Below are 14704 nucleotides of genomic sequence, written 5' to 3'. Positions count from 1 at the left end.
GTCCGGGAGTATAGCACATGTGTCACTGAGAAGCAAATGAGTTTCTCCATTTCATCTTGTGAACCAGAGGGTTTTATTCTAATGGATGTTGTTTCAGTGTTTTATTAGGAAAGTTCATATTAACTAAAGGTTAATTTCTTAACGCATGCAAGAGAAATAAAAGGACTACATAATGTAATGACTACTGTGTAAAAGCAGAAAGCCTAGTGCTCTCAGGAGCAGCATGCATTTTCGTTTTTATGCAATAGAAACCTTTGATGTGCTAGGATTTTAAAATTATATAAACAGATACCAGTCCATATGATACTTAATTAAATGGCAAATTGTTTCTAAGGTTACGCTAAGAATTAGTATTTTCTCTGTCAAGTGCATTGCACCTTCTTGATTTAAAGTAGAAGCACACAAACTATGTATGTAAATATCTCACTCTTTTTCATTCTTTTGTTCAAGTAGAAAAACCCAGTATGAATAAACATAAAATCCCTTTCTACCATCAGAGACTTTACTGCAGTAAACTGAAAGTTGGTGCTGATTTTATTTATCTGTTTTATTAGTAATCAGTGGGTCCATTTCATCAGGGCTCCAATTTTCCTTGGTTCTTAATGGCTTTCCTGGTGAAAATTTGAACAGACTAGTGGTGTCACATATTTTAGAACCAAATTGAAGTATTTTGATTTATGTAATAGATGAGTTTTATTTCAATTGTATTTATCCTGTTGTGCCACACTGCTTCATGGGAGCAGTAGTTTTCCCCATTCAAATGTTTGCCAAACTAGTCTGGGTCTTTTCCAAATGACATTCCCCATCACATGATCTGACCTGACAGATTAATTCATTAAAATCTTAAAACTGATAATGTTTGCAGTGTTTGCTGAAGAGAAAGAGCACCAAAGGAAGATGGAGTGTGTAATTTGTTTTTTGTAAGCTGGAGTCCCAGTTTTCATAATATGAACCCAGGTGTAGGTGACACTGTGCATGCTACTTTCAAAGGCTCTCTTTTTTAAAAAATCTTCTATATGCAGCCCATCTCTACAGAATTTTTCAGAATACCTCCTTACCCAAATAATTCCCTGCAGCCTACTCAGTCCATGGTAGACTTTCTTATGAAGAAAGACCGAAGAGAGGAAAAGAATAGTCAAGCTGACCAATGGAAAATAAGCTCACTATTTGTCATTTAGTATATATGTGTGACTCCAAATTTGAGAATTTAATGTACCCACTCAGATTACCTAATGATGATACAAACACTGCAGTCCCTCTCTCCAAAGCAGTTAAAGAGCAGCTATTATAAGACATTCCAGTAAAACACATTTTCTAATGCTGTTTGTTAAATTCCATTTCTAAAGATATCAACTGGATGAACAGTTGGGAGCTGAAAGAGCCACAAGAAGTTGAATTCGTATTTAACCAGAATTGATGAGGCTGTTCCTTAAGATTGTTGATATTTACATTTAAGTGTGATCTGACATTGTTTGCAGAGTTTGGGAAAATAAGTACACTATTTATCATTATCTAGAATATCATTGCTATTCTTTGTACAGAACATATTGTGCAGTGCACCTGAGAGGGAGACTGGGAGAAGGTACTGGTTGTGATGATTTATGAGCAAGAGTTTTTTGACATGGACTAGCACCCACAAGAGACCAAAGCAAACCCACTGTAGTCTGTTCAGAAAGAAGAGGAAAACAGGATTTATAAAAAAAAACCACATGTCTCTCAGAACACTTAGAAAATATAAAACATTAAAAAAAAAAAAGAAACAAAACCCCCAAAACCCCCTGAACACCAACTACAAAAGAAAATACAAAACAAAAAAAACCAAAAACAAATATTTGAATATTTTATCTGCTTTTATCTTCTTTAGGTTTAAAAAAAAAAAAAAAGGCAACTGTATCTACAGTTTTCACAAGCAACATAAAGTGGAAAGGAAGCTGTCCTGCTGTGTGTTATTCACGCAGTTCCTCAGCAAAACAAGTTTAGCAATAGCTGTGTTCTGACCAAGAGAGCCACTGAAGTCCCTCTTTGAGCCTGCTGCTGCTTTACCTCTGGATTCTCTTTGGGATGGAGAAATATGTACTGAGAATTGTAATGGCTTGAAACTGTCTTTCCTTAGTAGTAAAGAAATTATTGTGGCTTTATAGTTTCTTGAGGCCCAGAGTCACCTACAGAACTCCAGAAGCTTACAGGTTCTACTGCATTTCTTACCAGTAAATACTCTTTACCAGAGGGACAAACGTTGAATTTTTTTTTTTATTTTTTCCCCTAATATAAACTCTCCAAAATGTGAAGGCTTTAAGCAGAAAACCCTTCTGCTTTCCTAGGAGTTTTCAAAAATATGACTCAGAGCAGGACTTCACAAAGCTAAAGACACAAGATCTTTCTGGAGGTTGGCGAGTGCTGAGGGGCAGAGGCAGCCCCGGTGTGGGACTTGGGGACTCTTTTCAGACACAGGAAGAGGCCACATGGTCCCTTATGGGAGCCCTTTTGGACTCCTTTGTGCAAAGGGAACTTTGGGCTGTCAGCTAAGGTTGGTTTTTTCACCATGTAACATCATTAAAATGAAAAAACACACCACCATAATCAAAGGCAGTGTGGTTTAAAGAGAAATCAGAAACAAAACACCAGTACTTAGCTATGCATGGTATGAACAGATTTAAAGCTCCCACAAGTCTGTAAGAGGTAACAAATGTGAAGTTTGACATTTAGAGCCACCTCTTTCTCTTTTTTTTGTTTTTTTTTTTTTGATTAGACATTTGTTCGCTAGGATATTTTCTTATGACTGTCTAAAAACAGCTAAGCTTCTGAAAAAACAAATTATCCTTTGATCTCACAGAGAGGGCACAGTGAAAAAGTATTTATAAATGCATTTGCTTAAAAAAATAGAAAATAGAAGCTTCTAGAGAAAAAGTTAAGTAAATCTTGTAAAACAATTGTAGTGGCTTTCCTTTTCCTTAGCAACACTTTCTTTATGCTTGTGATAGCTGTCTCCCATTCCAAACTCCACTTCAGAAGAAGGAGGAGAGAAAAATACTTGCTGAACAGCTAATTTATCAGCCTGACATTACCATCTATCAAGAGGAGAGGCCTGCTGTTAGGAAAATCAAGATTATTGGTTCAGGGGTTTTGTTACCTCTTGTGAAATGAGGGCAAGTTTGACAATCTACACACCTGAGAGATGTTCTGGACGTTTTGAGTCCCAAGTCCCATACATCACTTCTTTTCCTGCAGTCTGCTCTGGTTGGTTGCTGTCAGCAGGTGGTTGCTGTCTTCATTGACTCTGACAGTCCTGCTGCTAAAAAGCCTGTTTGAAGCAGAAAGGATTTGGGTTTCTCTTCCTTCACAAGCTATGAAGAAGCCCACCACAAAATTTTTATAGGTTAATCTTAGCTCTCACATTATATGTTTCAGTTCAGCAGCTTATAAAATGTTCCAGACTACGGTATCTTGGGGCTGATTGCAGGAACACGGCAGCAGGAGCATACAGACACCTGCTTTAGGGCTCCTGCTGCTGAACTGTAATTCAGCAGCTTTTCATTTGGTAATGGGTAACCCTGAACAGGTGAATGAGCTCAGCTCCATGGTGAACAAGGACTACCTGCTTAGTAAAAAAAAACACCAAAGAAAAACCTAATGACCAAGAATTAGACTTTTGATTTTTTTCTTTCCAATTAAAAAAAAAATAAAAATCTGAAATTGAAGAAAGGGATTTGTTTAGCCTCTCCCCTAAATAGTGATATTTACAAATTCTGTAAAAGTTTTTGACTCTCTCTCTGGTCTTGTTGAGAACCTTCTGCTGATTTTTTTTATTGTGGAGGAATGGTAATGTGCACTCTGAGTTTACACCATTGTGGCCTGAAGGACGTATTCAAAATGTGATTTAGATTCCAGTGCAATCAAAATTCCACTCTGCAGCACAGCAAAATATGGACAGGCCTATTAATGAAGAAATATAGCTGTGTAATCACATTCAGCACTTTGTATGATGCTTGCATGATAACACTTAGAGGAATGATTATGTCCAACCCTCTCAAACTCACATTGAGTGAATTCCAAATAGACAGCATTTGCATATTGTACCTTCACAATTGTATGAATGCAAGACCTGATGACTTGCCAAAAACTTGAAAAAACTACTACTCAGAGATGAGATTAGAATTTTGCAATTCCCAGGTTGCAGTTATATTTCAGAAAATAATATTTGACTTTGCTTGGTGTTGTTTTGGTTGTTTGTTTGTTTAATTTTTCCTAACTCACTCTATGAAGTGTGCAGCAGGACATTTACTTTATGTTAGGGGAGCACAAGATACTGAGATGCAAAAATAGGTATGGGAACTGGAGGGCAGATAGCAGCAGGTGCTGATTTATGCATCCAAGGAAGGAAGCCAGAGGAATCTCTTCAATTCACCCTCTTCTAAGAGGCTCCCAAGAGATCAAGGGTAGATGAGCATATGATCAAGTCACACAGCTGAAAACTACATGGTACCTCATTTTTCTTTGCTTTTTGTTTATTTTCTTTTTAATCACATTTGCATGAAGGCTTTCAAATACTGTCAAATTGTTTTATGACACAAGACTTCTCTAAAAATGACTTACCTGCCCGCTGGCCTTGTCAGGTGCCATTGGCAAAACAAGTGGGCCATTGACTTGTTTCTGTCAATGCTCATCTGGCACACCTAGGAAGTTACCAGCTTTCACAGCCTTCCACTTTTCCACACCAAATATCACAACTGATATTTTGGCAGTGTGATGTGAATGGAAAGAATAGTATTTAATTCCTATGTGCAAGATTTTCATTGCATCTGTCTTGACCTTTTATAATTTCGTTTTGAGACGTTACCATTACAAATAAATGGCATACTTGTAAGTGTGTAGGTACTGCCTAGGTATTCCTGTACATAAGTTGTACAAATGGCTTCCATTGCACAGTAAAAGAAAGCCCCATATTTCAGTGCACTTAACATTTTCAGTCTTTTGTCACTCATTATTACTAGATGTTGAGCATGCCTCTCAAACACTTCCATAATATGCCTTTGAGATATCTTCTAAAAAGGGGTTGCAGAGCATTTCTGATTACTATAGCTGCTGCCAACAAAAAATGGTTTCCCTTCACTGAAGAATCTGTCAAAGCAAAGGTGAGGAAAGTGTATGGTAACTTGAACAAGTAACGGTGCAAATGGAATCTAAAATGACCATACAAGATGGCATTTCAGCAATCACAAAACATTCACTAATTTTCTAATTACAAGTAGCACGTTCTTAGCAGGCTGATGTTTTTTAATGAGAAGTTATTCACCAGGAATTTCCTTTATTTGAAATAATGTTTGGAAGTTAGACAGTGCCCTCTGCTGGGCATTGGCTCCCATAGCAGTAATTTGCAAGGCGCCCCAAATGTTGACAATTCCTGAAAATGAACACAAAATCTGTGTCTTTCTGCTCAAGATATTTGCTGGTTTCAAGGAAGCACATCTTTTTGTGATTTCTATATGCATTCTACTCTACTTGGAAGCGTTCCGTGCAACAAAAACGGGTCTCAGTTTGGATGGCAGAGAGCTTTTGACTAATTAAATTTGAGCCCGGTTGGCTTGAGCCGACAGTGTGACTTTATCACAGTGAGCAGCAGGAATATGTAGCGCTATACATTCCAATTTTTACAAAAATCAACTCAATACTCTAAGAGAATATTCATCAGAAAAAAGGGTGATTAAAAAATTACAATTGAATTTACTTCTGTGTTCTCTTGTATGTCTTTTTTACATTATTTCACAGTTAAAAAATTTATAATTATGAGAAGTCAAAAGTGTTATTTTTCTCTTTATCCTTTCTTTAAGTTGTTTTGATTTTTCTGCTTGTTGTTTTGCCAACAAAAATAGCAATACTGTAAGTTTCACTTAATAATTCTATTCTGATGCCTTTGGATTTTTGTAGAGTCCATTAAAAAATATGAAACACAACAAAAAAACCCAAGCCAAAACAGAGCAGTTTACCCAGGTTGTGACTTGAATTTCCAACTTAAAGCAAAGGGGAAAGAAATAGATTAATTTCCCTAGTAAATTAACTGAAAACGTTTAGTAAATTTAAAACATGAAATTAAAATCCTTCAAAAACAGAATATTAAATTGTAGTAATCCAGCATTTACAGAAAGAAATTAAACTGATGGCATAGAAACCATTATATATCCTTTAATGAAACTTTCATGACGTTCAGATCTCTTCCCTAATTTTTCTAGGTACAGAAAAAAAATGGAGAGAAACAATTGCTTAAGGTTAACTGAGAAATTTCTATTAATTGGTTAACAGGTTGTTTGTACCTTAGCTTAAAGATGAAGCAAAGCAGCTCTTGTATTTATTGTATGTTTCACGTTTTTCTGCAAATCTGCAGGCTTTTATAAGCAGATTGTCCTTGCAGAGCTGTCGGTGCCAAACCAGAGATTGTCTGTCTGCTGACTTCAAAGGTGAACTTCCAGGGGAAAATGCAGCCCCTTGCACAGCACCAGCCCCTCCTACAGCACAACTCACTCACTCTCAGGATGGCAGCTCTGGAGTAGAGATGACAATGTGCTCCCAGAACTCTCTGTCCATTCATAGCAGTGCCCTGCAGTCAGCCTTTATTTACATGTGCGGGCAGCTGGAAGCCTCTTTGCTTCTCCAGGGGAGCTCCCTGCCCTCTGCAAGGAGCTGGGAGCCCTGCAGTAACAGACCCCCTAATTAATGGTCACAGCTGGTCATTAGCTGGTCACTGAATCTTCCTTGATGGCCAGCTAATGAACATCCCACTGGCTTATTGTGAGGATTGGTCAAGATAGACAGTGCAGGTAATTTATAGCTGAAGCCCCAGCATTCTAATGGCCTTCCCTGAGTAACTGCAATCAACACAGTACTGCTAAGTGGCACTACACTCTTCCTAATTCATTTCTCAGCTGAAACTATTTCATGTTGAATGGAAACTTCAGATTCTACATTTAAAGTTATGTTTGCATGCTTTATTTTGGGGGAAAACTGCTTTAAGAATTTAATAAGGAAAACAACCTTAATCTTAAAGACTTTTTTTTTTTATGATTTTTGCTCTTATCAGAAGATGTTTATTCTTAAAAAAACAAATCTATGCTCATAATATTCATCTGTAAAAAGCTCAGAAGCCCACTCAGAGCAAAAACCATTTATCAGGGGTACCTGTTAGTTGTAGGAGCCTGGAGAGCTTTGATGGTTCAGCAAAAAATCCTGTGGTGTCTAATCTCTGCAAATCATGGATAAATTGGCCAGAAGTTACAGTCTCTCTAGCTGTGATCTTGCCAGCTCTTAAAAGCTATAAAGTTTCAACCAAGCCTTGGCTTGGTAGGAAAGCTCTGGAAAAAGCCCAAGAAGTGGCAGTGATGCATTAGGTAGCGCTCTTCTCTCCAAGTCTGGTAGGTAATGCCATAGGGGTTGTCCAATTTGCACAGAAGGTGGCTTTGGCTTTAGATGTGCAGGTACCTTCTCCCATTTCAAGAGTGCAAAGATTCCACTGTCACCGAGACATTCATAATCCTTTAAGGTTTTATATTTTCATTTTCACAGATTCAAATATCATAATTATGATGCAAAACCAAAAGAGAAGCAAATCCCAAAACCCCTACCCAGCCCCATCCTCCACCTGGTATATCTGCAGTGAAACTGCTATAAGAAACAGGGTTTTGTATGGCAGGGAACCAAGAAATTGATCGTGTTCCATTACAGGTTCTCAGGCACATGACCTACATTAAGTGGTGTCCCCATGCTCATCTCATTCCCTGCAAATGGCTTCAGGATTGCAGAAGTCCTTCCCCCAGTGATTCCAAATTGCACTTCTTGAGCCGTGAAGAGATTGAGAAATTGAGTTTCCAGGGAGGTGTCCTGACCATGGCTCCCTGGGGTGTGAAAACAGGAGCTATGCTTGTCTTTAGAAAGAGAGTTTTTGTCCTCTCACTGAAGATACTCATCTAATATTTGACAACTTTGCTCTAGAATATGGGATATTATTAAAATTTCTCATTATACAGAAATTCCACTTCATGCTTTTTTGATTATGAATGAGACCCTTCTCTCCATCCTAGTTTCAAGTACTGGAATACTCCTGTATCCTTAGCAGGCCTTGCTTGTAAAAGGTACAGCAGCAACCAAACCTTCTTTAAATGACTAAAAAAAATGAGTTCCTAAAGTTCCAAAATGGATTGGGAAAGTAGCAGACATGGTAGTTACCTTCATGTTGCACACTTGGGACACAAACTTTTGATTCCAAATCTTTCATGGCATGGATGTGAGAGCTCAAGCCAGGCAGGGGAGAAATTTCTAAGACATTTATTTAATGATTACTTGTCTTCTTGTTACACAGAATCCTGCATTTTCTTTCACGCTAAAAAGTAAATATTATATTCAAATATTAATATTGTGTGTTTTAGAAGAACCAGGTCCTGACACAAAACAGTATATTTTTGAGGAAATTAATTGAACCCAGATGGACTTAGGACATCTTGGTGGAGATAAAGTAGTGCTAACAATGGTTTTTTCTCATTTTTTGTCCAGGAGCTGTCATCAGTCACCTTTAAAGTCCAAAAATCAAAAACTGAAAGTGTCAATAAAATATGAATTTGGTCTCAGCAGTAATATAAACTCCAGGGAAATACTCTCTTCAGGGGGGAAAAAAACACTTCTTAAATCCCAACACTTTCTTAAGTTACTGTGTAATTATCCCCTAAAGGAATGCCCATGGCAGTTGAGAGGAGTTGGTGCATGTTGAGACAAATCTCTTTAGAGCAGTGTACAGGAGATCTTCAGCTGTGTCTGTCCTCTTGCTTTATCTAGTCTTACCAACACATGAAAAGTGTGCAAGTTGCCATTTTGATCCCTGTATGTGCTCAAGATAAAGCCCAAAGCCAAGTGATACAAATAAAATGTAAGATTCCATAATGAAAATAAACAAAGTGAAGGTGTATTAGCTTTTAAATCCTCATTATAATGATTAAATAAGTAATGCTGAACATATATATGAAATTTCTGCTCCCAGCTGCATGTTCTGCTAATGGTTCTTCCCATTCTAATGTTCAGGATTAGTTCACATGTGCTTTTTTTCAAGTGTCAGTGCTTAAAACTTTGCTGCTAAAGTAGTTTAGCAATGAGTACCAGCGATCCCTTGGGAATGGAACTCTACAGGAATACACCAGCCTCTTTGCAGAAACCATTGCAAGGTTGAACTGACACAGATGTAACATCTATTTTACCTAACTTTTATCTTTTTCAGAGAAAACATAGAAATATTTTGTTAAGTTAGCTCCTTTGGAAAAGATATAGTCTCTGTTTTTCCTAAGTCTTTCTCCTTAACAATGTAAGAAAACGTATTGAAAAAAAATTAATCATGTTTTTACATATAATTTAATTTCCTTTCTCTTGTATTTATTTTCAGAAAATGTATTGAACCTAGTGTCAAGACAAGCAGATAGTCTTGGAAACTTTCAACAGCAGCTGGAAATTGAGGAGCTCTTTGAATATTTTGGTTTTTAAAAAGCAACTGTTTTTAAATTTTGAAATAAACATATTTTCTTACATTCTTTGCAACAGGCAGTTCTGCTAATCTAACCTGCAGAGCTTTCTTTGGATACAGTGGAGACGTCAGTCCTTTAATCTACTGGATGAAAGGGGAGAAGTTCATTGAAGATTTGGATGATAGTCGAGTCTGGGAAAGTGACATTAGGTAAAAGAAAAAGGTTTTCTTTTTTTCTCAATTTTTTTTTTTTTATAGTTAATGTTATACTTTTTTTCACAGACTAACTAAAGAGCATATTGGGTCTGATCTTTGTTTTTGCAACATACATCCTTTTCCTTTTTGACTCCAGCAGTAGAGAACAGAAAAGTTCCCTCCTCTAGCCAAATCTGATGTTAGAGCCTTGCAAAAGCAGAATAGCTACCCAAAAAGAGCTGCAATATTGACCAGGTGCAATTTACCTAGTGACTTTTTCAAAATGTGTCAATCTACTAAAATAACCATGAAGACACTTAGTAAGACGAAATAAAGAAAAATAAAATTAGCTCAAAAAGTATTTTCAAACATGAAGCCTTAAATAAATGGTGAAATTTGACTTCCCTTTTGGAACGCTTTGATTTCTTCATGAAGAAAACCTGAGTTTCCTGGGATGTTATCTGGCTTGCGAGAGCCAAGCATCCTGTTATGTGGGCTGCTTATATCTGCTGAAATACTTGTTTTGGAGAGGATCTGGAAATTCATGCCATGTACTTCTACTGCTCCTAGAAGTGCTGCCTCATTTAGAAATTAAGGACAAAAGTGGATTCGTATTGAGGATTACATGCTTGACATAGCATACTAAATCCTATCCAATATGAAGTATCTGCTTGGATCTGAAGAGATTCCTTTTTCATTTATACCTCTGCACGTGTGAATATCGCTGTTTCTATGCATCATAGAAATTAAAACTCAGAAGTTCAGGCAAATCTTAGTGTGTATGTCATGGTTTAACCTCAGACAGCAAGTAAATTCCACACAGCCACCCATTCACTCCTCTATTATCCCCTCTCAGGTGGGGAAAAGTACCGGAATAAAACTTGTGGGTTGAGATATGAACAGTTTAATAATTGGGACAAAATAAGACATTATAATAATAGCAATAATACTAACTATAAGAGTAAACATATGTTATTAATAATAATTGTAATGAAAATTAGACGAATAAAACACAAGAAAAAGAAATTATGGACAATACAATCACAATTAGTGAAATCAGGAAGACTGGAGAGACTTTCATGGTCATCATCCCCAGATACAGGCAAAAAAAGGAAGTGTATTTCTCCCCGGTGTATTTCAAGTTTATTCTATAAAAGTCACGACCAATACACTGAATGGCACGTGACAATAAGATCAGCTGCATTTGGTGTTTAAACCTTTCCTAAGTCCTTCAGCCAGTGACTTGGCTGTCTGATGACTGATAAAAAGTGACAATAAACCTGTTACAACTTTCCTGTTTTGTGGAGGGGGGAGCAGAAATGCTCATTTCCACTTCATTTTTCTGGTCTGGAACAGTTTGTCATTTGCTTTCCAAAGTTCCTGAAACCACTGATGTTAAGAGGGAAAGAAAGCAATGTGAAGACAAGTGGAGTCTTACACAGGAAGCCTTTTATTTATAATCTGTATGAACTAGCAGCACCGGGCATGCCAGTTCTTCCTACTGTTTGATAAAACATTATCAAATTTATAATAATGCATTCTAGAAATTATCTCTCAGACCACGGCATGAACACAATGCTTCTGAGTGGCATGCAGAATAGACTCAGAAAAAGGACAAATACTGTGTTTGGCCCAGACTCCTGGTGTGACTCTAAACACCCAGACAAAATGTTTCCAGTTTCCTCACTTCTACAATTCCAAGACTTCATGGATCAGGGTCTCCATCAAAGTGTGCAATGATGTATTACCCATGTGCATATCATTCTGCTTAAAACAGACAATGAACTGCAGCTCTCATTAACATTTACAAGCCAAACCTCCTCATTAGAAGTGAGGAAGAAAAGGGCATGATATAATTAAATTAAGATTGCATCAAACCATAACCAAATTCGAAGCCAGAGAGTTGTGAGTTGTAAGTAGCATCATTATGTCATGATTATCTGAAGCTTCACTGTGGTACAAGCAGAACAGCAGCGATGGTTGTTTTTTTCTCAGGGTTCTCAAGGAACATCTTGGGGAGCAGGAGGTTTCCATCTCATTGATTCTTGACTCAGTGGAAGAGGCAGACCTGGGAAATTATTCCTGCTACGTTGAGAATGGGAACGGACGCCGGCACGCCAGTATTCTTCTACACAAAAGAGGTAAATATGCAGCTTTTCTCCATGAAAGGGTGAAATGTAGGGGTGGTCAGTTTGTAGAGATTCCCTCTGATGCAAGCATGAATTTTAGCTTCCTAAGAATTAATAGTCAATGATTATTTTTCCCCAGGAATTTGTATGACTTGCAAAATAAAAGAGAAAGGATGTTGTTAATTATGGCTGTCACTGGAAAAAATACAGTAACGCCTTTTAATTAGATCTCTGTAAAAGATGCATTTAATAATTCATTAACTTTAAAATTTATAAAGGCTCAATAGAGAAAAAATAGTAGGAAACTGCAGGTTATACAACTTTTAAGTTAATCATTTTCTGTAAGGAAAAGAAAAAATCAAATTTTTGGAAAACCATAAAAAACCCCTTCCACTTCTATCAGAAATGCCACCTAAAACCCATGCCAGGGGGGTTCCTGCATAGCCTGACACAGACATTTTCCTTCCAACACTTTTGTTTAACGTCAACATTTCTGAAGTGAAATCTGATGAGAGAAGCTTCTAAGAACCTTCCTGTTTCTCCTCACCACTCCCATGCCAGGATTCCAGTCTGCCTAATGGCCACAGCCATCTCCCACCGAGATGATTACAGGGAGATGCAGAATCTCCTGCAAATCAAAGCTCCCAGACCCACTTTGTCCACTTTACCTCCCAGAGGGTGCTCCACATGCCTGGGATGGACACTCCCCACCCTCATGCAGCTGCCTGTTGACTTAAGAGAGCAAAGAATGAGCAGGAGCATTTGTCCGCATTTTGCTGACATTCCTGTGCTTTTTTTAGACACTTTGTAAAAGTGAGCAAACCAGGATCTTACTGTGGTGCTGAAGTACTTGTGGCATCTCAATTTATATCAAAGCAGTGATATCTTCCCTAAATTTAGTTCTGTAGCATGCAAAGTCTGCCTAAGCTTAGAAGAAAGCCATAAATCAAGATAGTGTGACCAATTTATTTAAATGTATTGTTGGGTACCTCCAATTACTTGAATAGAACTTCATTTTTCTGAATTCTTGTCATTGCCTCTTAAAAAATGCAGATGTGAATTACCAGCTATTCTGCTTATCCTGGCATTTGTCATATTTTCTTGAATTTACTGAGATGAGAAATTAACTTATTAAGTAATTGAACCACAACAATATGCCAGCTAGTAATCATACTCTGGTCCAGAGATATTTGAACCCAGAGAAAGAACTTGACCCAAAAAAACACTGAAATCCAACAGCTTTTTTTTAATAATCAAATTACTTGATGGAATGCAAAAAATAAATTATTTTAAAAGCTCAAATTACTTTAAAACAAATTCTTACTTAACTGACAACTATTAAGTCACCTGCTGATGGTGAGTCCTTGTTTTCTCTTCCATACATGCAGTAGCTCCAAGACTGAAAACATGTAAATCTCTGTTCTGCAACCACCAGATTTCTAATTTAGCTTTGTGCATGCATGAATTTTGCAAGAATCTACTTTCCTTGCTCCCTTTCTTAGAGAAGTCAGTAAGTCAAACATACCACAGTATGTGGCCTCATGATGACATGCTTAAGAGGGAGTAATCTCAATATTTAATTGCCCTTATTAATACTAAAAGGACAAAAATAGCAGGAAAAACTCCCAAAAATATTTTTTTTTCCTCTTTAAGTAAGGCTGAATCTGAACTAGATGTGGAAGCAAAATCTGTTGTGCCCTCGAAAGACAAGAGGTACCAGACACAAGCCTTCTACACATTTTGCATGTTGACAACTGTTTCAGTGAAATGATAAATTAAGCATGACAGATAAAAATTTGAGCTAGTCTCTCAGGTCTCCTAGGAAGAGGAGTTTTGCACTGCTTGCTTAGTCCCCTGTATATCACCATGACAACCTTTCGGTTTAGGTTTCCTTGTTTAGATCCATATTTATTCTCTGCTAGGATTGAGTTAGCTGTTTATTAATTTCTGATTATTTGGCTGACTTAGAACAGTTGGGACCTAACAATTAGATAAAATTGCTTCCTGTACACCAAGGCATTTGCAGATATATTAGTTTTGGCCAGTTTTCTAGTTAGTGATCTTTTTTCCCAGCAGTATAAGAGTACAAAAACGATGAATCTGGAATGTTCACTGCATACCTGAAAAAGAAATTATAATCCTTCTTAAACTTCCTGTGTAGAACATTATCACCAGGATCAGTAGGGACAGCAAAGCGAAAACTCTGCTGCTGAACAAAGAGAGTTCCTGGAAAAAGAGGCATTTAGGGCTAAACACTGCAGTGGGCATTCAGGTACAAAGTTTAAGCCTTTCAAACACCCTTGAAACTGCTGCTTCATCCAGGTCAGTAGAGTCTCTGTACACTTAAAAGTCCAGGGGGAGATTTTAGGTATACCTACACTTTCACAGGCCCTGGAAGCATAGAAAGTCAACAGACTAAATCACCAGAAAAAGCCTGGATGCATCTTCCTTAATATTCCCACTGGTCAGCCCAGCAAGGACACACTCCCACCTCCCAGAAACCCTGAGCAGGGCCCATCAGAGGGCAGTCCCTGCCCAAAGCAGAGCCTGGCACGTTTGGCCGAGGAGAAGGGGGCTTCTGCTCTCCCCCTGACGTGGCACTGGAATGAAAACCAGAGCCTCACCCTTCCTGACATGAACTACTTTCAGGAGGGAAGCAGAATACAGTGGCCCTGGACTCCTGCACTGCTTGTGCAGGAAAAGTGAACCCAATTTCAGCATCCAGCACTGGGAAAAGCTGGGGCTCCTGGTACCTCCCTCTAGTGCATACACCAGTGCTCTGTGTCTCAGGGAGCCCAGCTTTTATTCTCTCCTGAGCTTCTTTTACTTTTTAACACTAGTGGAAAAGACCTATAATCTATGTTTTTCTGCTGCCAGCTAACTATTT

General features: G+C 37.8%; 1 protein-coding gene across 1 annotated transcript in view; it reads left to right on the top strand.

Annotated features, from left to right (window-relative positions):
- The window catches only part of IL1RAPL1 (interleukin 1 receptor accessory protein like 1), a 678633-nt gene that overhangs the window by 633891 nt on the left and 30038 nt on the right, over window positions 1-14704 (top strand). The window contains exons 7-8 of the mRNA XM_015624648.3: window positions 9571-9703; window positions 11684-11829. Coding sequence (XP_015480134.1) covers window positions 9571-9703; window positions 11684-11829 — 279 coding nt within the window. The remainder of the gene's footprint in view (window positions 1-9570; window positions 9704-11683; window positions 11830-14704) is intronic.

This window comes from Parus major, chromosome 1 (genome assembly GCF_001522545.3).
Source record: "Parus major isolate Abel chromosome 1, Parus_major1.1, whole genome shotgun sequence".
Taxonomy (NCBI): domain Eukaryota; kingdom Metazoa; phylum Chordata; class Aves; order Passeriformes; family Paridae; genus Parus; species Parus major.
The sequence above is the reverse complement of the archived record's forward strand: the minus strand, read 5'-3'. Positions and strand labels throughout refer to the sequence as shown.